The sequence below is a fragment of the Ochotona princeps genome, chromosome 29 (genome assembly GCF_030435755.1).
Source record: "Ochotona princeps isolate mOchPri1 chromosome 29, mOchPri1.hap1, whole genome shotgun sequence".
Taxonomy (NCBI): Eukaryota; Metazoa; Chordata; class Mammalia; order Lagomorpha; family Ochotonidae; genus Ochotona; species Ochotona princeps.
The window spans coordinates 5,333,580-5,361,285 of NC_080860.1; the positions used below are offsets into that span (position 1 = coordinate 5,333,580).

The 27,706-nt window shown below is 48.3% G+C and overlaps 1 protein-coding gene across 3 annotated transcripts; it reads right to left on the bottom strand.

The window, feature by feature from the left end:
- Positions 1 to 2,948: 2,948 nt before the first annotated feature.
- On the bottom strand, positions 2,949 to 27,653 carry BRAP (BRCA1 associated protein). 3 transcript variants are annotated; one of them, XM_004595296.4, is made up of 12 exons: positions 27,421 to 27,653; positions 26,128 to 26,286; positions 24,934 to 25,132; positions 23,567 to 23,756; positions 18,406 to 18,519; positions 16,758 to 16,906; positions 14,286 to 14,361; positions 13,701 to 13,839; positions 12,605 to 12,714; positions 10,413 to 10,502; positions 7,661 to 7,764; positions 2,949 to 5,234 (listed from the first exon to the last, which is right to left on the bottom strand). In XM_004595296.4, the coding sequence occupies exons 1-12, from the start codon at positions 27,500 to 27,502 to the stop codon at positions 4,871 to 4,873; spliced, it is 1,776 nt and encodes a 591-aa protein (XP_004595353.2). In that variant the 5' UTR covers positions 27,503 to 27,653; the 3' UTR covers positions 2,949 to 4,870. The 3 variants fall into 3 exon arrangements, with proteins under 3 accessions (XP_004595353.2, XP_058512591.1, XP_058512590.1); XM_058656608.1 differs by lacking the exons at positions 26,128 to 26,286; positions 27,421 to 27,653 and adding an exon at positions 25,818 to 25,975 and having other exon boundaries at positions 23,567 to 23,776; XM_058656607.1 differs by lacking the exons at positions 26,128 to 26,286; positions 27,421 to 27,653 and adding an exon at positions 25,818 to 25,974.
- Between the last annotated feature and the right edge of the window lie 53 nt (positions 27,654 to 27,706).

Genomic DNA, 27,706 nt, shown 5'->3' on the forward strand with positions numbered 1-27,706 from the left:
CAGAGAAGTGGGGGGGGAGGGGACGGGGGAGCTTGGCAACAAGGGTTATCCACACCAGCACAGCCCTGAGCCGAGTGCCCGGGACCTCGTCTCCTAGATGAGATTCCAGTGGGATGTTTTCACCCAAAGTGATCCAGCATCAGGCTGTGTGAGGTTCATCATCATCTTGTGTAAAAACACATGGCTCGAGGGAGAGCCTGGCACGGTGGCCCAGCTGCTGAAGTCCTTGCCTTGCACGCTCCAGGATCCCATATGGGTGTCGGTTCTATTCTTGGTGGCCCCACTTCCCATCCAGCTCCCTATCTTAAAACCATCAAGCAGGATGGTTTTCTTTCTTTTACTTCAAGGCAGAGTGACTGAGATCTTCTATCCACTATTCATTTCCCAGAGGACTGCAACAGGTGAAGCTGGGCCAGGCCAAAGCTGGATTCTGGTCTTGGTCGAAGGTGACAGGAACCACGAGTACTTAGGCCATCTATTACTGCTTTCCCAGGTGCACCTGCAGGGAGTGAGCTGGATCAGAAGGGGAGCAGCCAGGACTCAAATCTGCTCTTATGGGATGTCACTGTCAGAGGCAGCTGTTGAACACGTTACCTGCATGCCAGCCCCAGGACCTGCTGTATTTTGTGAGTAATTTATCTGAGAGTTGGGCCCAGCACAGTAGCCTAGTGGCTGAAGTCCTCACCTCATACACACTAGGATCCCATATGGGTGTTGGTTCATATCCCAGTTGCTCCATTTCCCTTCCAGCTCCCTGCTTGTGGTCTGGGAAGTCAAAAACAATCCAAAACCTTGGGATCCTGAACCTACATGGGAGACCTGGAAGAGGCTTCTGGCTCCTGATTGGCTCAGCTCCAGCCACTGTGGCCACTTACGCAGTGAATCATCAGATGGGAGATCTTCCTCTCTGCCTCTCATTCTCTCTGTAAATCTGCCTTTCCAATAAAAATAAATCTTAAAAATTAAGAAAAGAGTTATAGGAGAGACAGAAAGATCTTCCATTTACTCTCCAGATGGCCCCTAAGGCCAGAGCTGGGCTGGGCTGCAGCCAGAAGCTTTTTCCGGTTTCCTACGTGGCTGCAGGGGCCCAAGCACTTGGGCCAACTTCTGCTGCTTTCCCAGATCACTGCCAGGGAGCCGGATCAGAAGTGGAGCAGTCAGGACTCAAACCAGCATTCCTGTAAGATGCCAGCATCGCAGGTAGTGGCGTTATCCGTTACACCGCAAGGCCAGCCCCAGGAGCTGGTTCTTGGCTTCTGTTTCCATCCTGCTGAAAGAGGAGTCACGTAGCACAATCGCTTTACAGCAGTTAGCTCAGCTTTATCCTTAACAAAGTTTTCCTCACGTGTGAAGAGGGGAATTTTCTTAAGTGCATTGTTTTCACCACCGCACCAACCAAAAAAGATGTTATCAGTAGGGCCTGGTCTACAGCAGCCAAGTCTTCCGGATAGTATTTGTAGCTGACGTGTCCTGCCCGCACGAGGAGATGGGTTTCCAAATGGGGACAGAGGTGTTCGTTTGCCATTTGCCCATTCTCTGCAGTCCGCTAGCTGGCTGTTTCAGTCCACTGCTCAGCCCTCTACGAGGACAACTTGGGCCACGCAAGCCGGGAGCGGGGTTGCCGTTTCGGTGCGTTATTCTGCCCTGTTCATCTGTATTAGTCAGCTTTGTGGCAATGTAAGAAGATAGGTGGTTGTTTTGGTTCAGAGATTTGGAGATCCGGTCTGGGGAGGCAGGAGGATGGCAGTGGTGGACAAGTGGCGCAGTCAGTAAGGGGTAAACCAGGAAGCAGAGGGGCTGGGCTCTCCTGAGAGACGCCTGCCAAGCACACCCCCACTGACTTAAGGACTACCCTCTACATCCCCTGCAAACACCACTAACTGCATCCTGTTGCACCTTCTTAGTACCTTTTTTTAAGATTTATTCATTTTATTATAGCCAGATATACACAGAGGAGAGACAGAGAGGAAGATCTTCCGTCTGATGATTCACTCCCCAAGTGAGCCGCAACGGGCCGATGCGTGCCGATCCGAAGCCAGGAACCAGGAACCTCTTCCAGGTCTCCCATGCGGGTGCAGGGTCCCAAAGCTTAACTGCTTTCCCAGGCCACAAGCAGGGAGCTGGATGGGAAGTGGAGCTGCCGGGACTAGAACCGGCGCCCATATGGGATCCCGGGGCGTTCAAGGCGAGGACTTTAGCCACTAGGCCCCACCGCCGGGCTCTCTTAGTACCTTTAATACAGGACTTGGTGGGGGAGGTTATACTTCATAGAGATTTTTTTTTATCTGAAAGAGGTTGAGAAAGGGAGACAGAAATCTTCCATTTGTTACTTCAGTCCCCAACAGCTGCAACAGTGGGACTGGGCCAGGCCCGAACCAGAACCAGGATCTCCATGTGCGTCCACGTTCCCCACATGGGTGTAGGGGTCCATGCACCCAGGCCATCTTTTGTTGCTTTTCCTGTAGAAGCAGGGCAGCTGGGACTACAGCCAGGGCAGACTTGGGATGCTGATGGTTTTGCAGGCGTGGCTTAACCCATTGCCCAACAATGCCAGCATCGTGGTCTGTGCTGGCTTGGGAGCCACATCCTTTTCCAACCATAACAACATTTTAATGTTTCACCATTTGCTGACAATTTATGAAAACGAAACTACTCAACTGGCTGTAGGGCCCAGAATATTTCAGGTGTAAAAAACTGATGGTTGAATATTGCAAGACTTGGGGTGCCTGACTTCAGTCCCCCAAACGCTGGCCACAGGAGCACCGGGGGACAGCTGAATTCATTTGACTTCCCCTAGTTTCTGTCTGCTGGGCACCGGCCTGACAGTTCAGAGGAAGATGCATCATCCAGCTGGTCCCTGCTCTGCTGAAGGGTTGAACTCCATGGCATGGACATGTATATACAGGCTCCAAAGCAAAAGTCAGAGACACAAACTTTACACAGGGAAAAATGGTTTCAAAGTTTGGTAGTTTAATGCAAGGTCATTCTTCAAGGTAGCGTGGGTATATTAACTGGCTCATTTCTTGAAGCCTCTATCTTATGTTATTCTATCAAATTTAAGCACAACTCTTTGGCCCTGTAAAAAAATTCTTTACATATTTTAAGATTTTTTTTTTTCCTGGAACATCGTGAAACTTTCATATAATGTGGACACCTTGGCCAATCTGCTCATCGCCCTGGGCAGAGCCTCTGGGAGCTTCTATCCCACCTATGCCAGAAGGCTCCATCTCCCAACTGGTGGTGGACTGCAGCAAAGTGAGCAGCGAGCAAGCTTTGCAAATGGCTCTGCTTCTCCTCCAAGGGTGTGCTGTGATGCCCTTGGGCTTCTGCAAGGTCACACATGCAAGAAAAGCACTTGGCCAAAACAGCAGGATCCTAACTAGTGTAAAAATAGACTTTAAATAAAATAGAATCTCTATAGGAAAGAGAATTAGGGTCTGCTTTACATTCCCACTCTTGCTCAAAGATAGCTGTAGAATTCAAGTTCAAGGAGGAGTTGAGGAGTTGGTTTGCCCTACGGAAATAGTAAGAACATCTGAGTACATTCATTTTGCGAATTACAAGCCAGATTTGGGGTGGGGGGGATGCTGCAGCACATCCCTCAGAAATAGTCATTAGGAACTTGCAACATGGGAGACATACGGAAGGATCAAAAAGGCGGCCTGTAAACCAGCTAAAAACACTTCTGAGATGTGTAATCTGAAACCTTTGGCTAATGAAATGGTTTGTCCTGGTAACCTCTCCTGCTCCCTCCTCAGAAGCTAACTGATTCTGCTCGATCTTCACATGTTACAAACTGCTGGCTCCAGAGAAAAGACATCATCTTTGGTGGCCCACAGGAGCAGCGTGTGACAGCAGCGAAGGGGGCTCTGTGGAGCATCCCCATTTAAAGATGCAGATCCAGCCTTCAGCTCTGTCGGGAAAGCCTGACTGAAATCTGCCCAAGCTCCCTCTAGCTACAACCTGGACTTGCATGCAGCTGGATCGCCCTCAACATGCAGAAAATACTGATCCCAGCCAAACAGAGTTAGCTGGTCAGAGGCCTCACACGACAATCCTGTGGAGATGACCAATCCCCCTGCTGCTTCGGGCTGGAGGCTAGCGATCCACTCTGACCCGGGAGTGCTGGAGCAGCCATTAAGCCTCTTTCCTTACTTGAAGTTTGTAATCACGTGTGGAGTCACCAAAAACACACACTGTGGGGCTGCCACCATTTTTTCCAACACTGAGTCTCCTCAAGCATGAAGAGGTATTGCTGGTCACAGCCAGTGCCTGCTTCACAACCCTGGCTGTTTTTACCCAACGTTCAAACAATTCTTCAACTCTTCAGAGTGAGGGAAGGAGATGTAAGCCAGGGAATTTGCCTAACTTCTCAGGAGCCAAAAGGGGCTGCCCTTCAAAGCAGCTGTTGTGTGCTGTGACCTCAGGGAGGTAAGGGTGTTTTACAGTTAGGTAATAGTACCTGTGAGGTTACAGGAAATAAAACAGCAAAAAACAAAACAAAACAAAACAAAAAAACACTTCCTTACTATCTTAGACCTACCCCAGAACAGTATATCAAGAATACCAACTCAATAAATACCACAGAAAAATGAACAGCAGAGCTGGGACATCTACCAAGCAGGAAGGCAAAATGGTCATTAGAATTTCTGAGGTTAGTGAGCCATCTTTTAAAACACTGCCTATTGCCATCGGGTCCCCAGTCGGCACTCTCCATTTGTCACCACATGCGCGAGTCAATAAATGAGCCCAACGACTGGGGCGTGATGCTCACTTACACTTGCAAGGGCCCACCCTCACACGGAGCTGGAGGTCCCAGCACGCCTCGCAGTGCCAGGGAGAACAGTCTAGGGGAGTCTGTCTCTGAAGGTCACTTGCCCCTCTTGCCGCGGCCCTTCCTGGAGGGCAGCCTGCCACTGCCCCCGGAAGATGAGGGGCTGGAGGCCGTGGCCATTGCAATGTTGATCTGTCCCTCCTGGATCTCCTGGCGGGTCTCGGCCGGCAGGTGGCTGATCTTCTGCTGCGCCTCCAGGTAGAACATGACATCGCGCAGCTGCTCCTGGATCTCTGCTATCTGCAGGTCCTTCTGGTCGCAGGTCTCCTTCAGCACCCTCTCCTCCTCCTGGAGCTTGTTCTGCAGGAGGACTTGGTTGGCTCGCAAGCACTTGTTCATTTCCTGCTCCTCTTTGAGCTCAGTGGTGAGCTTGGCCACTTTTGTGTTTAGCTGAGTGCACCTTTTGCAAAACAAAGGAAGACAAAGCACATTTTGATTTGCTGACACAGTCCTCTCACTGCTCTGGGACAGCACAGAGGAGCCGTGGCTCTGGCTCAGCCTCTGACCCGGCCCTCCTAAGCCGAGCTCAGCTGCCACTGAAGTCAGCTGCACAGAACAAGCACTTTGTCCCAGGTAACCCAGGCACTCCTGCAAGACACTTCTTGTTGAAAGCACTGGAGGCTTCCCAGGAGCAGAAGCGATTCTGTGACTCAGGACAGAATCTGCACTTCTCTGCAGTCAGTGGCATAAACAGGTGCCTGAGCAATAGCTGGCCTAAGGAAATTATGAGGACAAGTGACATTCTTGGAGAGTCAAGTGCTCTGACCTCACTGCATTTGCTGGAGAAGGAAAAAGAAAGTGCTTATTCTAACTGAAGGGTCCTTAAGATGTGGCAGGGCCCCATACTTGCTGCCCAATCCTACTCCTAAGAATGACCAATTAAGATAACACCTTCATGTGCCAGCATGCCAAGGAGCTCTGACAGGGGAAGAGGCCCTCCTGCACACTGGCACGGGAGCACAGCAATGGCTACACAATTATACAGTTATTGCCCTTCTAGGAATTTGTCCTTCAGAATAAAGATGCTCAGGATTATCCAAAAAGACACATGGAAAAAGACGCTATGGTGGTGCAAGACCTAGGATGACTTAAATGGCTATTAAAAGGGAACTGGATAAAACTGAGTGGGCATCTGGCATAGTGTAGGTCGCTGCTGGGAGCATCTAAATCCCATACTAAGAGTATTTGGGTCTGAATCCTGGCTCAAGTTCCAACTCCAGCTTCCTGCTAATGAGTACCCTTGGAGGCAGCAAATGGTGGTAGCTCAAGTGTCTGGAATCCTGCCCCACATAGAACAGTTAGATTGAGTCCCAGGTTCCTAGCTTTTCCTGGTCCAACCCTGGCTGTTGTGGGCATCTGGAGAGTGAGCCAGCAGATGGAAAAGCTATCTGTCTCACTGCTTTTCAAATAAACTGAAAACCAGTGTGAGGCATTCATGTGTTGGCGTACCATGTTACTGACACAAAGATCAACATGAGCCTAAATGTACAGCATGAAAACAAATCTCCCAGATTTTTTACCAAACAGGTAAAACTACTAATAAGCTTTTGCAGAAAAAAAAGATTCTGTGAAACCTGTGGGCAGAGCTAAAGATCTGGAAGAATATTCACTGGCATCACTCAATTGTTCCTCTGAGGCTGGCACTGTGTCACAGTGAGTAAAGCTGCTGCCTAGGACACCAGAGTCCCACACTGAAGCATCTGTGGGAGCCCCAGCTGCTTTGCTTCTGATCCGGATCCTTGCTAATAAGCCTGGGAAACCAGCAGCTGGTCCAAGTGTTTAAGAGCCTGCCACCCACGTGGGAGACCCAGGATACATGTCAGCAGGAAGCTGGATCAGAAGCAGAGGAGCGAAGCCTAAAACCAGGCACTCAAGTATGGAATGCAGGTGTCCTGATTGCATGCCAAACACCAGCCCCTGCATTCTATCTTTATAGTCTTTGTATAATTCTAAGTTTATTCCCAAATAAAACACTTCAAAACTTTTTTACTTAAGGACCAATTGCTATCTTTAAATTTATGCTTTTATTGTGAGATACAGCTATTTGTAGTACAGAACTTTTATCCATTTTTATGAAAGTAAAAATGCATTATTGAGCCCGGCATGATAGTCTAGTGGCTAAATCTTTGCCTCGCATCTGCCAGGATCCCCTGGGGTGCCAGATTATGTCCCGGCTGCTCCACTTCCCATCCAGATCCCTACTTGTGGCCTGGGAAAGCAGTAGAGGACGGCCCAAAGCCTTGGGATCCTGCACCTGAGTGGGAGACCTGGAAGAAGTTCCTGGTTTTGGATCAGCCATTTGGGGTGTGAACCAGTGAATGGAGGATTTCTGTGAATCTTTCCAATAGAAACAAATAATCTTTAAAAAAAGAAGAAGAACAACAGTAACAGTAGCAGGGAATGTCCTCGCCGCGCTCTGTGAGGGTTTTGCTCCATAGTCACGATCACCGACCTTTAATTCCTGTCCACTGACACACACAGCCTCCCACAGCTCCAGCTGAGACAGAGTCTGTTTCCTTACTGTGAGCCCTCCGCCCCATGGCTTTGAGAAGCTTCCAGCTCTTTCTACAGGTCAATCTGGAAGATACCTGCACACAGCCCTGGCACAGACACCACAAGAGGGCAGCGCATCCCACACCTGGGCACGGAACGATGCACTGCTTAACAAACAAGGAGTCACAGCGAGTTTGCTCCTTATGTAAGGACACAGGAATACCTGGTGACACACTGGAAAGAGAAGGTGTTTCCAAAGGAATGAGGGAATTACCTGCTTACCGTCTCTCACCATAAAATGGTCATTTTAAGGAACACACCCACTGTACCTACTTTCTTTCCATAGACTGCTTTTCTTTCAGGAGATCATTGAGTCTCTGCTCCAGGGTGTCACATTTCTCAATTGTTTCTTTGAATTTTGTCTTCATGTTGTTAATCTGGAAGGACAGAGATCACAGCCATTTGACAAAGTAAAGCTGGGTGGTCTCTGGGGATCCAGTCACAAGTCCCCCTCTCCCCAACAATTATCAGAACACTTTTCCAAGCTTTTTATGAAGCATGACAAGAAAAATTGCTTCCAGGGACGCCCAGGGTCAGTTGCTGCTTCTCCCTGTGCACACTCCATGGCAGGGGATGCTAACGGATACAGGGCTGGTCACAGGAGGACAGTGGCAGGACAAAGGACTGCATCATCCACTAACTTATAAACATTGGGTCCTAGAAAACAAGGCATCTTTTCAAGCAGTTGAAGCTTTCCACTTAGAGCTGCCCTGGCCTCCGTCACAGCCCTACCTCAAAGTAAACTCGAGTTCCAATGTTTCATTTCCCTGGTCTTTGGCCTGAAGAAATGCAACTGAGCCTAAAGAATCTTCCAGGGTGTTATAGGAGCACAGGCCGAGCTCAGGGGTCTGAACGAAGCACCATGGGTGTTTGTGCTGGTGTAGCTCGTAGAAGAACCACCCATGAGGCTGCTGAGGGGCTGACAGGGCACCTTGCCAGGATGTATGACCACTGTCCCACCTCTGCCAAGTGTGGACACAGGCGGCCTTTCCCTGGGAGTGCCTAAACCAATCTCCATTCAGAACTAGTCAGGTGACTTCCAGCCTCTGGGAAAGCACCTTGACTTTTGGAAGGTTCTCATGAGAATCTCATTAATAACTTTTCATTAAGTATTTTTTTAATTGGAGAGGCAGATCAGATTTATGGTGAGAAGGAAAGACAGATCCTCCGTCTGCTGGTTCACTTCCCAAGTGGCTGCAATGGCCAGACCAACCAATCCGAAAGCCAGGAGTCAGGAGCCTTTTCCTGGTCTCCCATGTGGGTGGAGAGTCTCAAAGGCTTTGAGCCATCCTCTGCTGCTTTCCCAGGCGACAGTCAGGGAGCGGGATTGGAAGTGAAGCAGCCAGAACATGAATCGGCATCCATATGAGATCCTGGCACTTGCAAGGTGAGGATTTAGCCACTAGGCTATCATGCCAGGTCCTAAGAATCATGTTAAACTCAGAGGCCCTGCACTGTGGTATAGCAGGTAAAGCTGCACCTAAACACCAGCATCTCATGAGCAGCTCACGGTCGGCCTGCTGTGCTTGGATTCAGCTTCCTGCTAAGGGCCTGGGAAAATCAGCAGCAGATGGTCCAAATGCTTGGGCCCTGCATCCACCAGGGGACCTGGATGGACTTCCAGGCTCCTGGCTTCAGCCTGGCCCAGCCCTGACTATTGTGGTTGCTTGGGGAGAGAACTGGCAGATGGAAGATACCTCCTTCCTTTTTCCTTCTCTTTCCCCCTCTTTTACTCTTTGTGACTCTTTAAAAAATATATCTAAAAACACTGAAGTTAAGCATGAATTTTTTAAAAACCTTGATTTTGGGCCTGGCATGATGGCTTGCGTTGCGAGCCTGGGATCCCATAAGGGCACCAATTCTAATCCCAGCGGCTGCACTTCCCATCCAGCTCCCTGCTTGTAGCTTTGGAAAGCAGTCGAGGACGGCCCAAAGCCTTCGGACCCTGCACCAATGTGGGAGACCTAGAAGAAGCTCCTGGCTCCTGGCTTTGAATTGGCTCAGCTCCAGCTGTTGTGGCTACTTGGGGAGTGAACCAACGGACAGAAGGTCTTTCCGTCTCTCCTCTCTGTATATCTGCCTTTCCAATAAATAAATAAATCAATCTTAAAAGAAATAAATTAAATGGTCTACTTGGAAACTGGGTCCCAATGACGTGGCATAAGCTGAGGCGCTGTCGACCCAGTTGCTGCTCAGTCCTGACCACCGCCCAGGGTGCCCCAGCCCAGCTCTGTAGGCCCCCTGGGCAGGCTCAGGGCTTGGCAGGGACTCACAAAGTCACCAAAGCAATCACATGCAAATGTTAAAAGTGCTTATCTAATATTAAGGGAATTACCAAGTTACAGAGTGTTTCAGTCTAGAAAACTACTCTAAAGACTCCCTGGTGTTCACACCTCCTTCTTTGGAACCCCCAGGGTTGCTTAACAGTCTGCAGAAAAGGAAGAGCTGCCAGCAGATTTCAGGCCCCTCCATCCCAGTGTCCACTGACGCCATACTCCTCTTTTCCATGTTACAGCAGTGAGTGGCATCCTGGTTAAAGGACTGTTTTGTTAAAACCTGAAAACGTCTGCCTCTGGCCAGTGAAACACCAGGGCAAGCAGTGAGGCCCAGGACCTCACCAAGTTCACTGCCTTTCATTCACTAGGCTCAGCATCGTCCCGCTGCCTCACAAGTCCATGCATTGCTCCCCTCAGCAGCTGTTCCCAAGATGACAACCAATTGGCTGGCTCAAATTACAAACTCCCATGCACATACTTCTGTTTTTTTTTCAAATGGAATTTTATGAGGGAGGCCTTAGAGAAGCTGACTGAAGGACACAAACAAACAGAATCTCCCAGAACCCCCCCCCCCACACTCTGCAAACGCTCAGTCTTAAATCCAAGGTTTAAACCTTTCAGAGGCAAAACAGTTCTTAGTAGTTATCAGATTGCCAAGAGTCGAAGGCTCCTGCTTCCCCGTACTTTGCCTCCACCATCTGACTGCGCGGCCAAGTGGCATTTCTGCAGTCACCAAACCAGACACTTACTTCCTCTGCTGTGTCCTTCTCTATCCGAACTATCTTGTTTTCCCAGTAGATTCGTTGAGATTCCAGCTGACTTGTGAGTAGATATGAATACTAGAAACACAGAAAATATCAAAACATAAGTGACAGTTGTCAACTTTCTGCAACCAATTTAAAATTCGGCGTCCATGATCTGGAAAATAAAAGCAGTCATGAGGAGAATACATGGCCCTCTGGTTCCAACCTGGTCAACAAACACTGGGCTGGGGACACAGAAATGGTAACTGTACATCTGTCCTCCAGGGGCTTTGATCTAGTTGGAGAAATGTACATGTATAAGAACTGATTCTGGCTGAGCTCCGTTAAGAACTGCAGGGGCTAGCACCATGGCATAGCACATTAAGCCTCTACCTGTAGCACTGGCACCCCACATGGGCACTGGTTTGAGTCCTGGCTGTTCCACTTTCAATTGAGCTCCTTGCTAATGGCCTCAGAAGGCAGCAGAGGATAGCTCAAGTCCTTAAGAGTCCCTGCACTCATGGGGGAGACCCAGAGGAACCTGCTGGCTCTGTGTCTATCTCTTCAGACTAGCCCACCTCTGGCCATTGGAGCCACTGGGAGAATGAACCAGAGGATGGAAGATCTCTTTCTGTCTCTACTTCTCTCTGTAACTCTTTCAAATACAATCTTTTTTCCCCTAAAACAAAACAAAACAAAAAACTACAGAGGTTTAAAATCCATGCATAACTCAAACCTACTCATTCATCTCCCTGCCCTTCATAGCTTTCAGCCACATGACTGTCACTGACAGCACTTCTGACATGAGCACTTAATCACCAGTTTTTACACCTGTCACCCAGATCTCCCAGTTCCACGGGGAACTCCCAGAAGGCAAGCACTATGCCTTTATCTCTTTGTCTTTAGCATCTGGTCTGGCACGTGCTGGGTGTTCAAGTTTGCTGCCTGACCTCATGGATGAACAGGGCTGTGTAACTATAAAGAAAAGCAAAGTGGTCAATGACAGTAGGAGCTGCAGACCTTCTGAAGGTCAGACCTTGCAAGGGTTCTTGACAGACAAGAGTAAACAAAGACCAAGGTTCTGATTCCAGAGAACTCCACCAGACCTCGACAGAGCTCAGAATCTCTTTAGAGGCTGGCGTGTAGAGGACAGAGCGCCAGCACCAGTGCAAGGCTGTGGGCTACTACACGGAGCAATGTGGACAGGGCAGTGAGGGCCAGCAGGTAGCACGGCCACATCTCTGCTCTGACGCACCACAGGTGAGGTGAACATGCAGAGGGGGAAGGGCTGGGCCCCAGCACAGGGACTTCACTTCATACTCTGGCACCAGCAGCAGTGAAAGACAGGAGCCCTCAATAAAGGCATCTTGACTGAACAAATGCCTGTGGACACTTACAAGCTACTTATTCTAAAAACTTATTGAAGAGTTGTATCTTTTCACATACACATCCTACTTGATTGTTACCTTGGTAGTAACATCAGCCTTACTTCGGGCCTTTTGACTGAAGCCCTGCAGATGAGCATACTGTCTACTGTCCATTACTTCCCAGATTAAAGCATTCAGCTCAGGACTGGTGTCACACTTTCCCCTCATTCACATTCGCACGGACGGCTGTACCACTACCAAGAAAAGCCAGACTGGGATAATTCTGATGCCTCTGCAAGTACATGAATGTCCTCAAATGGCTTTAAGTATACAAGCATCCATTCTATAAAAACACATAGTTTGAGTACACAATTAAATACATAAGCATCTAATTCATAGGACATCAGCCCCATATACATAAGAATGCTCCTGAGACACAGAAAAATCCCTAACGGGCTGTCCCATCCCCGGTCAGATCTGTCCAGTTTCCAACTGCTCCTGTGAGGCCAACGGGAACACTCTTCACTTTGCATTTTATTGCAGCTACAGGAGACAAGCTTAATTGTGTTAATGATCCCCAGTGTGATATATCACACTGAGTTAGAAATATCACACTGAAAACGGCAAACAACAGCGCAGCTTAGACTTTCAAAGGAAAACAGAATAAAAACAGTTAAATAATAACTTCACAGTAATGACAGATCTTGGCTGAGGATAAATAAAGGTTCAGATGCAGAGTTAATAGCGCATTAAAAGCCCAGATAACCCTTGCAGTGAGCGCAGTGAGAAGCGGCAGGGACAGGTTCGCAGGGATAACCGCCGGCGTCTTACCTCCAACTGTAAGGCATCTAGTTTCTCTTCTTGGCAGCTGTCACCCTCACATTCATACTGGACTATTTTTCCGTCTGTCTTACTTGCAACCAGCCGATGGACATAATTATCTGAAGAGAACAGGGAGGCGGTCAAAACATGCTTCTTCAGGATGAGAAAGGTTCATGCGCTTCCACCTCTGACAAAGTTGGGTTTTTTTTTCTCCCCTAGATCTAAATTAAATTTCTTACAGTATTTCTTTAAAAGTGGATTAAACCATTTGAATTTTTTTTTTAAAGATTTATTTTTATTACAAAGTCAGATAATACAGAGAGGAGGAGAGACAGAGAGGAAGATCTTCTGTCCGATGATTCACTCCCCAAGTGAGCCGCAATGCGGGGAACCAGGAACCTCTTCCAGGTCTCCCACGCAGGTGCAGGGTCCCAAAGCTTTGGGCCATCCTCAACTGCTTTCCCAGGCCACAAGCAGGGAGCTGGATGGGAAGTGGAGCTGCCGGCCCAAACCATTTGAATTTTAAAGAGTGTAACTGAGGGCCCAGCGTCGTGGCCTAGTGGCTAAAGTCCTCGCCTTGAACGAGCCGGGATCCCATATGGGCGCCTGTTTTAATCCCGGCAGCACTTCCCATCCAGCTCCCTGCTTGTGGCCTGGGAAAGCAGTTGAGGATGGCCCAAAGCTTTGGGACCCTGCACCTGCATGGGAGACCTGGAGGAAGTTCCTGGCTCCTGGCACTGGATCAGCACAGCACCAGTTGTTGCGCTCACTTGGAGAGTGAATCATCGGATGGAAGATCTTCCTCTCTGTCTTTCCTCCTCTCTGTATGTCTGACTTGGTAATAAAATAAATAAATAAATAAATAAATCTTTAAAAAAAAAAAAAGAGTTTAACTGAGCAAAACTGGAAGCGTTACCTTTTATAAAGTCAGACTAGGGCCATCCCTAGGCAACAAACCCTAGTAGTCTCAGGGGTCCAAGGGAATTCACGTTTGTGGCAGCCACCAGTTAGGTGACATTTCAGGCTGTGATGGACAAAGGCAAGGCTCCACAGAAAAGCTGCCATACAGAATGAATCCAAATTAGAAAATGGGTATGGTGTTCACCTCCAGCGTAGTCCCAGACTCGGTGGTTGGTGAGCTGCATGGCGTACGTGTGCTGTGTTTCCTCAAAGTGCTTGTAGGCGTGTCGGCTGACATACCGTCCACATCCTATGTGGCCACAGATTAAACAAATCCAAAGGTTCTATCAAGAGGAAGGGAAGATCTTCATTGGGTAAGTAAAACTATGGACCTGGCTCATGTGGGGTGAGGAGGGCTGCCACAGAGGCAGACCAGCAAGCTCGCACCACAAGAGGTTTCAAGCAGTGTGAACCTCAAAGCCGGCCATCAACATCCATTCTCTGGCTCAGTCAATCTCCTTGCTCCAATTTCTTGAGAGCACTATGTTAATAGCAAGGAAAAGATTCAGTTATCAATAAAAGTCCAAGCTCTTTAAAAAGAGAACAAAGGCTTGAACAATTCTACTTAGGAGTTACACGATTTTATATTCATATATCTCCTATATCAAAATGCAAAAAAAAAAATCAGTTTCAAAGAGAATTCTTAGGAGAATATAAACCACACTAAGCAGAAGCAAATCCCAGCCAAGGAAAGCTGTGTTCATTTTTCTCTTCTACCACCATGACTTACTTCCTGAACACCACACTCAAAACACTTATTTTCTTCTACTGGCTCTGGCGTCTGACAGTACCGGCACACGGGACACCTAGCCAGGAAACCAAAAGACAATGCATAAAAACCATCACTGTGCTGTTTAGGTTACATAAGCAAGGGCAGCATTTAAAACACAAACTGCAGTCTCAGAGAGAAGGAAAACATAAAAAAATCTTGATAAAGGAAAAGGGAAAAACACTGATCTGCCAAATACCCTTTCCCACTCATTTGTGGCTTTACGTTTTTTTTTTTTTTCAGTATTCTTTACACAGCTGAGAAGGGTGCGAGCTCATGTGGGCCTCTGTTCTTTTGGGGAGGGTTGAGGTATGGAGAAAGGTGGGTGGGACAAATGTTTCAGTTCTTTCTTGTCTTTATTTTTTCCTGTATCTGCAGGAAGGTGGGAGGGAGAGGGCCGCTCCCTACTGTCAAACTGCACCAGCACCTGGGGATTCCCTCTGCTTCATCTCAGCTCAGATGGTCACAAAGCTAACTATTCACAGTATCAATGCAGACAAGTTCATCTGCTCCACGTCTGCCCCTCTGACGCTATTCCAGACATCTACATTCTCCCCATTTCCCAAAAATGTAAATGCCTCAGAACGAACCCTGTCCTCTGCAGGCAGCTCCTAACAGCAACTCTCAAATCTACAGTACATCTTACTGAATTAAAATAATGGGGAATATTAATATGCTTTCTGAAATACACAAACCATCTCATTTGATGACTATCATGTTGAAGATACCAGTGCTCTATTAAGTACTCAAGTTTCACCACCTGCTGCCAAGATCGGGTGGTGGGTGGGACCAGAAGGGTGGAACCTTGGGGTCTGGGTAAGAGAACTTCTACAGGTCCCTGGCTGGGTCGGACTCCACGCTTGGGGCCCTGGCTCCAGCCTTCACAAACATGCAGTGACCTGGGCCTGGGCCTGGGCCTGCCTGGGCTCAAGAGGTTTTTCCCTTCCTAGTGAGAACACTGAAAGGGAAACACATGGAAACAAGGCAGGCACGGGTTACACCCGCCGCCAACATCGTGTGGTGGGTGGGACCAGGAGGATGCGACCTTGGGGTCCAGGTAAGAGAACTTCCAGCAGAAAGAATAAAAAATAATAAAAAATCCATTAACTCATTCTACTATAGTAAAGACAAAGTGCGTGCTTGTCAGGAGTGTGAATATGTGTAAAGATTTATTTATAAGGCTTCTCTCTTGGTCCCCCAGACCTGTACTGCAGGTGAGGGGCGGAGCAATGAGGAAGCCAGGCAGGGCCCTGCTGCTGACAGCTGGCATTCTTCTTCTAGCCCCTGGGCATCCTGTGGACATTCACCCTCTAAGCCTCTGGACTCCTGCCCTGCATACCTATTCCCCCACACTGCCTCCTGCCACTCCTCCCCCTGGCAAGCGCATTCCCACAGAGTCACTGGATGCATCTGCCCACTGCTCTTGTCTAACACTGGTTATGGCTGTGATTTCACATTTAAATTGTGATCATGCAATTCTCAGTCATTTCCCCATACTGGGAAATTCCTAGCATCCCACATGGGCACCAATTCATATCCTGGCTGCTCCACTTCTGATGCAGCTCCCTGTCAGTGGCTTGGAAAAAGCAGCTGAGGATGACCCATGTGTTTTGGGCCCAAGTCACCCATTTGGGAGACGCGGATGAAGCACCTGGCTTTAGCCTGTCAGTGCCAGTCACTGCAGCCATCTGGGGAGAAAATGAGCAGAAGGAAGATCTATCTGTCTTTCAAAATAAAGAAATAAATCTGCAAACAAAACCAACAAGACAACCCTTGAAGTGATAGCCTGTGCAGCCACAGTGAACGGCAGACCCACGTACAGGTGAGATTTCACCTGCACCCAGCCTCTCTGGCCCTCGGAAGTTAAGGATGATTCACGTTCCTTTGGGAAATTCTATAACGATTCAGAATCAGCATTCCAAAAATGACTTGCTTTAAGCCTACAGAGTTCCACGTGACTTGAGAGGGGAAAGAGAAATTGGGAGGATTATTACTGTTTTTAATTACTGTAAAGACATGTTTAGAAAGTAAAAACTGGGGCTGGTGTCACGGGCTCCATTTCTAACCCTCCTCCTGCAAGCACCAGGATCCAATATGAGCACTGGTTTGTGTTCTGGCTGCTCCACTTGCCACCTAGCTGCCTGTTTGTAGCCTGGGAAAGCAGTGGAGGGTGGCCCAAAGTCTTGGGACCCTGCACTGCATGGGAGACCTGGAACAAGCGCCTGGTTCCTGGGTTTGGATCAGTTCATTTCTGATCGTTGTAGCCTCTTCGGGAGTGAATCAGCAGATGGAAGATCTTTCTCTGTCTTTCCTCTTTGTAAAATCTGCCTTTCTAATAAAAACCAACTGGAGGCCTTCTGGAGGGTAGCCATGCTGGATTCCAGGAGAGGCCGCGGTGGGTGGTGACAGGGTGGGCACAGCCCCGGCACTCACGTGGTGTCGTCCCAGCGCTGCAGACACTGGCTGTGGAAGCTGTGGTTGCACAGCGTGGTGAGGATGCCATTGACAGACTCGTCCATACGCTCCAGACACACTGTGCATTTGGGGAGCTCAGTGAGGTCCATCACGGGGAGACTGGCGCCCTGCGGGGAGATAACTCATGGGAGCCTCGCTCTTCACCTGCCAGCAGTCTTCTGTTGCCTCACAACTGCTTTCCTGAGGCTTTTTGACTCATGCCAGGATTTCACAACACCACTGCTCTATACAGACACAGGTAAGATTCCCAGCACTCGCTCAGGCACTGGGAACACAGAGGTGAACAAAGCGGGCAAGGACCCCTGCCGTGCCCAGCTGACAGCCAAGGAAGGCAGACACTGCCAAAGCCTTGAGGGTCTCCAATGTGTGTAGGAGAACACTATGCAGGTATTTCAAAACTTTGGTGCACCAAATAAACTTTTTATTTGATTCCACTTTTCCAGGACCTCTCTGAAGCATGTAAATGACTCTAAACAACCCAAAGGACTAAAAGATAGAAGAGCAATGGAGCTGAGTGATTGCTACCCATGCCAAATTAAAACTTCACACTTGCCATTGATTGATAAGAGCATCAGACACTTGATTTACTTATTAAACACCTACTTACTGAATTTCTGGTAGGTGTTCCAGACACTGTTCTATGTGTGGAACAACAGCAATCAAAAACAAGTTTCGCTGGCCTCAAAAAATGTGTCTGCCCTCAGAAAACTTAAATTCTACTAGAGGAGCAGACTGAAAAGTACTGGGAAGCACGACCTTAGGGACACATGAGTCTAAGTGTCAGGAGGCAACATCTCGCTTAAGCAGCAGCCGCCCACGTGATGGTAGGGAGCACGCATCTAGGAACCACATGAGTGACAGCGCGGACTCTGTCAGCTCCCAGAGCCAGCATGAAAAGCAGACCACGCAAGAAGTTATTCCTCATGTAGGGACTGTGTAGCACCAGGGAAGCCACCTCTAGTACTTATCCAGATTTATTGTCTCTCAGTCAGTGACAGAATGAGCACCTCAGAACTTAGTTCCATCATACCAATTTCAAGAAAAGAATAGCTTAACATATACTTTCAAAGAAAGGAAACCTTAAAAACTTGCAGCCTTATGACTCAAGCACTTATTGTAAGATGAATTCCCAAAGATGTCAAAGGGAGCGCCCAGCAATTACAATCTCTATCAGAAAAGAGTCAAACACTTGGAAGCAGGTTAAGGGCTGGTGTTGACAATAAAGCACTTTTTTTCTGGCTCCAGGCAGTGTTCTAATGAGCTGGAATAAATCTTTCTTTTTTAAACACTTAATTTCAACAAAGCAGACATCTTTTCCCCCCTAATTTTGCAATAAAAAAAAAAATGTGAAATTTGCATAAAACTCTCCATTTTCAAGTGTACCAGTATTCACAAGGTTGTGCAAACATCACAGCTATCTAATTGTAGAACACTTCTATCACCCCCAAAAGAAATCTTAACTGTCACTCCCCATTCTTCTCTCTCTTCACCCCTGCAAACTAGTAACCTCTTTCCTGCCTTTCTGGACTGGCCTATTCTGGACATTTCCAAAGGTCACTAAACATTCAGTTTCATCTCAACTGAACAGGAGGCTGTTCACACTTACATCTTCAGATTTCAGCACTTCCGCCCTCTCTACGTAGACCAGCTGGCAAACATCATCTTCTATGGAGTTGAACTGGCGGCCATTGCATGCCATATAAAAACTATCCGCGTCAGTCTAGGTAAAGCAAAAAGAAAAACAGTTAAGACAGAGGTCCAGAAAAACCTGCGTTACACTACAGATGCAAGGTTCCAATTATTCTCATCAACTTCAGAACTGACGCTGAGGAGAGGCCACAGGTCCTGAAGCCGGCTGGTCAGCTAGCTCCTCGAGCCCCGGGGCTCACAAGTCTGCATCCTGACAACACTCCCTGGGCCTCGGGAGGGCATGTGCTTGAACTGCAGGCAGCAAGCTGACAGCTAGCTCAATTTTAATATTCAATCAGCAATAATCAACATTTCCCTCATGATAATTTTCTCCCCCTAGTCATCACTTTCACAGTAGCTGAAAATAAACACTCATTTTTGCAAACCTTGAATCTAAATCATAACTGACAGCTGAATCCTTTTTGAAACAAGTATTGGCATTTATGCTAAAAAGAAATAAGATCAGTGGAACTGGTATGGGGGAAAAAACCAACTTCTCTTCAATAAACCAAATACACTAACATGTGATAAAAGATTCCACAGGGAGTTTCTAACACCACAAGCAAAAGCTCTTGGTCAAGGTCAAGAGGTCCAAGACGAACCTCCTCTAAAACACTAACAGATGAAGGCACGTGGCTCAACAGGGACGTCCTAAGTCCAAGCCCTGGCTGCATTACCAACCCCAGCTTCCTTACTGATAGGCAGCTATGCCTCCAAGTAGCTGGGCTCTTGTCACCCCCACGGGAGAGCTGGACCGAATGCCTGGCTCTTATCACCCCCACGGGAGAGCTGGATCAAATGCCTGGCTCTTGTCACCCCCACAGGAGAGCTGGACTGAGTGCGTGGTTCTTGGCATTGGCCTGGCTAGGCTCTGACTGTTACAGATGACATCTGAGGAGTGGACCAACAGATGGGCACTCTCTCTCAAGGTTTTAGTTTTTGTTTTTGAAATACTAACAGTCTCATTCCCTTAAGTGGAAAACAGACGGAATAAGGAAAAACAGCGTCCTTTCAATAAAGCTGCAGAGGCACATGCACGTGCGTGTGGACGTGGGTGAAGTAAACCTCCTGCGCTGGCACCAGATGGACGAGCACAGCAGCAGAGACGCCCGGGCCTGCCTGGGTTCCCTTCCTATGTGCGCAGTGGCTCAGCCACAGCAAGTTGTGTGGTTTGGCACTGCCAATGTGGCAGAGCCGCTCGTTGGGGTTTCTGCCCAAGGACATGCTGCTCTGTCAGCCTCGAGGAAGGTAAGCCAGTACCAGACAAAAACCAGCCCTACTGGACACCTCACAGCCCCAGAAGCTGCTCAAATGGCTTTGAATTCCACTCCCGGGATGTCATTTAACTGTGCATTCTTGATTGGTTATGCTTTCTTAATACGACCCAGGTGAGCCAAGCAGCCGAGTAGGGCCAATTGTGAATGCAGTTTCACCGGGGAGAGGTGGGATAGGGACGTGTGTGGGGGCTTCCCTTCAGGAATCAATCTGTGCATTGGGCAGTTTGTTCAAACTTCAAACTATTTTCAAGCCAGCTGCTGGATAGTAAGTCTCCCATACGACTGATTTAAAATGGCTTCCTTCTTCCAGAGCCGTCACTTTCTCTTAAGATGCTTCTTGCTGAGTAAGCTTACAGGGACAGAGTCAGGTCCCTGAGAGAATGGACTGCTGAGAGGGCAGGCCTGGCTCAGCCCTCAGGCCATCCAGCTTATGACAGCTGGGGAGGAAGGGCCCAGGCATATGAGCTGGTTCACTCACCAGCGGGCAAGCTATTCCATTCCTGGGGAGCTGCTGATCTACACTCGAGGAATGTGGTTTCTGAAATTAGAAATATCCCTGCATAGTTGAGGTATCCCACTCTGAGCATGGTGCTATCACTGTGGGGATATTCACTGAGCACCTTGTATGTGCCAGGCAGTGTGCCAGGACAAAGGCGGGGAACAGGATGGACATGCTTACTACTTCAATCTATCATCCAAATACACAAAATAAAGCCTAAATCTAACTGCAAAGTACATGCAAGAAACATTTATCTTACATATCTGCACTACAGGGCCCAGTTCAATGGCTCAATTGGCTAATCCTATGCTTTGAAGTGCTGAGATCACATATGGGCACAGGTTTGTATCCTGGCTGCTCCACTTGCCATCCAGCTCCCTGCTTGTGGCCTGGGAAAACAGCTGAGGACGGTCCACAGCTTTGACCCCTACAACCACATGAGAGACCAGAAGCAGCTCCTGGCTCCTGGCTCCAGATCAGCTCAGCTCCGGCCTTTGTGGTCACTTGGGGAGTGAACTAGAGGATGCAACATCTGACTCTCCTCTTTGTAAACCTACCTTTCCAATATAAGTACATCAATCTTTTTAAAAATTGCATTATATTGGGCCAGAAACACAAGAAATCCAACTTATGTTTCTTCTTAGTCCTTTCTTTTGATTCTTGTCTGAGGATGAACCCAGGAAAGTCAAGTCCATTATCATCAGGGTTCTTTCACCGACACAGGGATCAACTTCACAGGGTGAAGAATCTACTTTTCCTTCTCACCAGAGGAATCTCTAAGGCCACCCTAACTAAGCATGCAAGTCAGTAGGAACCAACATATTCTACTGAGGAGTCCTTTTCTTGTCCCCAAGAACATGTGCTTTTTTGTTTTAAAGATTTATTTGTTGTTTGTTTGTTTGTTTTGAAAGTCAGATATACGGAGGAGGAGAGACAGAGAGGAAGATCATCTGTCTGCTGATTCACTCCTCAAGCGACTGCAAAAGGCTGGTGCTGTGCCGGTCTGAAGCTAGCAGCCAGGAACCTCTTCCAGGTCTCCCACGCGGGTGCAGGGTCCCAAGGCTTTGGGCCGTCCTCGACTGCTTTCCCAGGCCACAAGCAGGGAGCAGGATGGGAAGTGGAGTTGCCAGGTTTAGAACTGGTCCCTATCATATGGGATCCTGGCACATGCAAGGCGAGGGCTTTAGCTGCTAGGCTACTGCACTGGGCCCACTCACCTCAGTTTTATATTCATCTAGGAACATGCATTCTCCCAAAGGTGAATATGGAAAGTCTAATTTCTTTAGAACAGAGGCACATGCAAAGTGCTGTTAATGCAGTAAGTGAAACAATATGGACCTGCTTGCTATCACACAGAGGCACTGTTACAAACTGAAAAGACTGCTGCTCTTCCAGCACATCTGCTCTCTGCTGTCAGCACTTCCAGTCAGAGCTCTAAAAGCATCTTCAATATTTAAAGGGATGCCACAAAAGCCCTCTTGTCATCAAAACTAGAGACATAAAATCATTATTTTTATAAAATGTGCCAAAAGGCACCTTTTTTCAAAAAGAAAATGGAGGAAAGAGATGAAAGTGAGACAGCGTCAGTGCTGACCCAGCTCCCTGCCAATGGCTGAGGAAAGCAGTGGAGGACACCCCCACCCCCAGGCCCTGCGCCCACGCGGGAGACCCTGTGGTGACCATTTGGGGAGTGAACCAGCACATGGGAGACCTTCTCTAGCTTTCCTTCTCTTTCTGAAATTCTAACTTCCAAAAAAATAATAAAATCTTTTTTCTTAACATTTGTTTTTATTTGAAAGGCAAATTTTTATATATAGAGAAAAGATCTCTCTCACTCCCCAAATGGCCATCACAGCCAGAGCTGAGCTGATCCAAAGCTGAGAGCCAGAACTTCTGGGTCTCCCATATGGGTGCAGGGTTCCAAGGGCATGGGGCACCCTCCACTGGTTTCTCAGGCAACAGGCACGGAGCTGGATCAGAGGTGTAGCAGCTGGGACATGACCAGCACTTATATGGAATGCTAGCGCTACAGGGTGGGGAATTAAATTTGCTGCACCAGCATGCAAGCCTCAAAAAAAGCCTTAAAAAAAGGGGGAAGGGAACCCCGGCGTGGTAGCCGAGCAGCTAAAGCCCTCACCTTGCCCGCCTGGGATCCCATGAGGGTGTCAGTTCTAATCCCAGTGGCCCGCTTGCCTTCCAGCTTCCTGCCTGTGGCCTGGGAAAGCAGCAAGGACGGCCCAAAGCCTTGGCTCCTGCACCAGCGTGGGAGACCTGGAGGATGTTCCTGGCTTCAGACTGTGTAAGCGCTGGCTGTTGCGCTCACTTACGGAGTGAATCAGCAGATGGAAGATCTTCCTCTGTCTCTCCTCCTCTCTGTATATCTGACTTTCCAATTAAAAAAAATAATAATTTTTTTTTTAAGATGGTGTCAAACTGTGGGAACTACTACTTTATGGCAATCATTACTACTGGACAAACAAAACATTAGATTTTTTTTTTTTATGTCTGATTTGACATATAAAATAAATTGCAAGTATCAGACAGGCACTTGGTACAATAGCTAAGATGCCAGTAGAGGGGGCTGGCACTGTGGCATAGCACATAAAACCACCACTTGCAACGCTGACATAACTAGATGGGCCCCAGTTGGAGACTCAGCTGGTTCACTTTCGTTCCAGTCCTCTATCAATGCACTTGGGAAAGCAGTGGAAGACAACTCAAATCCTTGGCCCCTTGCACCCATGTGGGAATCGCAGAAGAAGCTCCAGGCTTCCAGCTTTGGCTTGGCATAGCCCGGGCCACTGTGGTCATTTGGGGAATGACCCAGCAGGTAGAAGATCTCAATCTATTTTTTGGCTCACCCACATCCTATCCTATACTGCAGTATCTGGATTTAAGTTCCGGTTCCAGCTTCCCACTAATGCATACCTTGGGAAACAATAGGTGACAGCCCAAGGACTTGGGTTCCTGCCACCCACATGGGACAGTAGATGGGCTTCTGGGCTCCTGGCTTTTGACGAGGTCCAGCTCCAGCTTGACAGGCATTAGGGAAGTGAAACAGCAGATGGAAGATCTCTATCTATACACCTTCCAGGTAAGTTATAATTTTTTCTACAATCAGGTATGAATTTATAATTGTATTTTTGCTAATAAATTTAGGTACACATCTAGAATGATAATACTCCTGAAGATACCAAGAACCATGAGAGCAAAAACATCATAAATCGTACACAACCACTATTAAACAGTTTCCAAAAAACAATTTCTGTGGTAAAGATTTTTTTTAATATCTTAATGTTTACCTGTGCACTAAACTTTATCAGCACCATGTACTGATTCGGAGTGGAGTCTCTGATGATTTTCATTTGTTCAATTACTTCATTAAATGGGGCGACAAACTTCATAAGGTCATGACTGGTCATTGTGGCAGGGACTGTGAGGATACACAGCATGGCACTGCGCCTTACATCTTCTTTTAAGGAGGTCATCTTACTAATAAGACAACAATTAGACTGGCTTAAATAGATGAGGTATGGTTAGTTCAGACAACGTTAATTAGATAACCTTATAAGAAAAGAGAAGGTAAAACTTATGTTTCACAAGTCAATCTAAACAGCTTGCCATCTTATTTGAAAATACACACTAGATGGGTAAATACAGAATTCCTTAATTGTATCTGCAGTGCAGTTTAAAGGAAGTTTTAAAATGTTCTAAATGACACACACACACCCCAGCTGACCCCACCTCTGGGATTTCTAGTCTTCAGCTAAAGGCCTGTTATGTTTATAAATCTGCAGTAGGCCAATTCTTAGTCCTCATTCACTTATAAGTCACAGTCTGTTACTGGGTAACTTTGAAAGCATGACTCTAGCTCTGACCTCTCAAAGGACGTAGAAGAGATGAGCGCTGCAGAGCTCAGGCGTTCAGGGAGAATTGTAAGCCACAAGGACGTGGTGGTGATTATTTCACTAGGTGCTGCCGGGCTAGAACAGTCAGACTGGGGGAAAAGAAAATGCACTCACAAAGCCATCTGCTTTTGAAGCGCTGTGATCGAAAACGGCTAGCTGAGCAGTCACTGTTTTCCCAGAAGGGAAACTTTCTTGCAGGGACAGTCCTCATTTGCAAGGCCAGTCCATCAGACAACCACCACCAACAATCAGGGAGTGTGCGGATTATCTAGCCTAGCACTTCTCTGAGCAAGCTTTTTATGGATCACAGAAAAGGGCAAAAAATAATAAAATGATCATCAATTAAGTGACTTCTTAAGCAGCCTGGTTAGTAAAAATTTGGCGGGAGGAAGAGCGGATGGTGATGCTGTAGGTCACTTTCTATGTTCTTTTTTAAAATCATCCTTCTGGTCTCATTATCCCTGATCAAGTATGTAAACATCATGAATTACAAAAGTGAAAAAATGAAAAAAAGAAAAAAAAAATCCATTTGCCAACCCCACCCACTTGCAAGGTAATACATACCCAGGGACCTACACGTACCTTTTTTTTTTTAAAGAAAAAGCTTCAACCTTCCTCCATAATCCACAAGATCAATCAAATGTAAAACATCTAAGCATTCTTTAATGCAAACCCCACTCAGCATTCCAAAGTTTAAAACATCCGCTGTCTTCCTATGCAGGACTCTTTTCTACCCCAACAATGAGAAAAGGTTTTCTTACTTCGTTTTGTACAGATGCATAATACCATGAACTATTTCGACGGAAGGATTGCCGCTGAAGAAAGAGATCTGGCCTGGCAGCTGTTTGGATGGGGAGTCCGGAGCGGTACTGCTGCCATCCGTGCTCGGACCTCGGCTTCTTGGGGCAGTGGGCGATGCCTCCCAAGACGCTGTTTCTTCCACCGCATCTTTTGGTTCATCTTTCACAAATCAAAAATGAGCATATTATAAACGAACAGGAAAAATGCCGAAGGATTCCAACTGCATTCAGACTTCACGAAGGATAAACAGAAATCACAAGGTGCTATGTTAACAACTAGATCCGAGGAGGAGGGGGGAGGTTGGCATTTTCACAGAGCCTGTTAAGCTGTGGCTTGTGACACTTGGCATTCTGTATCAGAGTGACAGTCTGAACCCTGGCTGCTGTGGTCTCAATCCAGACTTCCTGCTAATATGCCTGGGAATGCAGCAGAAACCGGCCAAGTGCTTGAGTGCCAGCCACCAACAAGGGAGACGTAGTTACGGCTTCCGGCCTTGACCCTGGTCCAGTCAAAGTTGTCACTACATGGGAAACAAACCAGCAGATGGAAGATCTCTGTCTCTCCCTTTCTCCATCTCATTGCCTTCCAGAAACATCAATAAATCATTAACAACAACAACAACAACAAAAGATCTGTATTCACAGAACTGCCACTGTTAAGGGTACTTCCATTTTAAAGCCCACTCTGGCCTATAGAAACCTCTGTTAACACTCGGAAACCTAACACTGGCTCATCTATTCAGCTCTATCGTAAGACAGGCAGGTGTCTGGCACCACCCACTCCAAGTGGGCCAACACCTTGTGCTATAGGAACCTGAAAGCCAAGCGCCCCCCATGGTGACCACCTCCACGCTGCAGCCGCAGGGCATCCATGCACTCCCCTGGCCGGGAGGAGCTGGCGAAGCAGGCTGACCCACAACAGGCTTCTCTGGCTGGAGGCATCATCTGCCAGACACTTGGGCAGCAAGTAGCTCTCCCCCACTGAATACAGTTGTCAACCCACTTTGTTACGAGCCATTTACCAGAAAATGGGGCTTTGTGACCTCATGGAAAATACACAGGCAGTGAGAGATAAAAGCCTGCTTGCTACAGGTGTGATGTGCATGGGGCAAGGGGCCCCAATGCAAGGCCAGTGCAGGGTCTCTGAAGGCGTACCTGGGCTTGACTTCATGGTCTCAATGATGATGTCTGTCATCTCCCGCCGACCAAGGTGCTGGTGGATGACTGCAGCCTTCTCCCCGGGGGACTTCCCTTCCAAACATGCTGCGGCGGAAGCCAGCGTCTTCTGTTTGATCTCATCAGACATTTCCGCAGCTAAAGAACACAGGAATGAAGAATACCTGAAAATAAAACAAGCCCCTCTCCATCCCCAACTCAGCCATCCACAGATCTCTCCTCTCTCTGCCGTCCCCCTCCCCCCCGCCGCTCCTCTGCAGTTTCCAGCTCACCTCTGGGACTCCCATATGCCCAGCAAACAATTAGTGGCTAGCATGCTAAATCCAGAAACGCACAGCTGTTCCAAGCGAACACAGGCACTTGAAAGCAGAACTGCAGGCCGAGGAGCCTGAGAGAAGCCTCACCAGTGACTAACACTTTAGTGTCTCCTATGTCATGGACGCAAACCTGATAAACACCTCTGTGTGGGGCCCAAAATGAAGGAATCAAGCCAATAAAAAGCAAAATTCCAGAAGTAAACATCCTGAGTTACCCTCACGCCAGGGAAATCTGTGATTTCTAAGTAACCACACGTGAAGGGAAAAAGGAGCTTGAAGATGTACCCGGAGTACCCCAAGCACAAGCTGCTAGGGAGGGCACCAGGTCTGCCTGCCCAGCTCTGTATTCCTAGCACTGGTTTAATCTGCAGCGCCAGAGTTCGTGCTCTTCATTTTAGGAAGGACAGAAGGTTTCAGCCTGCCGGGACAGATGACAGTGACAACCTATTCAAGGACCTGTGGGAGTTCCCGCAGCAGTCCCCACCGAGGAGGTGGGTGCCTGGGTGGGTGCCTGGCTGGGGGTGAGACGGAACCACAATTTCACCGCTCGACCATGTCAACACGCGCTACGTCCATTTTACACAGCTGTTGCCGAAGGAGATTCGGGAAAATAATCACACAACCGGCTGAGCTCGGGGCCGGGGGTGGCCAAGAGGCATCCTCCATGGAGTTATTATTATTATTATTACTATTGCTACGGGGCACAGCCTCGCAACCAGGAACGACTTAAACCTTCGGTGTCACGGGACCCAGAGCAGGAGTGGGGATGGAATGAGGCAAAAATACACCCCCGGACTGCGCAGCAGGATCTTAACGCAGAAGGCCCCTGCGAGGGACGGGGGACGGGACTCCCGGAGACGACGACACCCGGGAAGGCCCCGGAAGGACCGACGGCCGGAGTCCGAGCGCCAGCCCCGGTCCCTGTGAGGGAAGGCGCCGCGGCCACGGGACTCACCGGCCGCGCTGAAGCCGAAGCCGGCGGGGACGGCCGAGTGTTCCGCGAGCTCGAGTCGGATGACCACCAGTGACACACTCATAGGGCAGGCGCTGGCCGGCGCGGGCCCCGGCGGGCTCAGGGGAGGCTGGGAAGCGAGCCGAGAGGCCGAGAGGCCCGGGGCCGGCAGCTCCGCCACCGCCTCAGCGCCTCAGCGCCGCCGCCGCCTCGGCAGCAGCCACAGAAGCAGCAGCAGCAGCAGCAGAGGATCCGCGAGGCCCTCGGAACCACAACACCCTCCACTTCC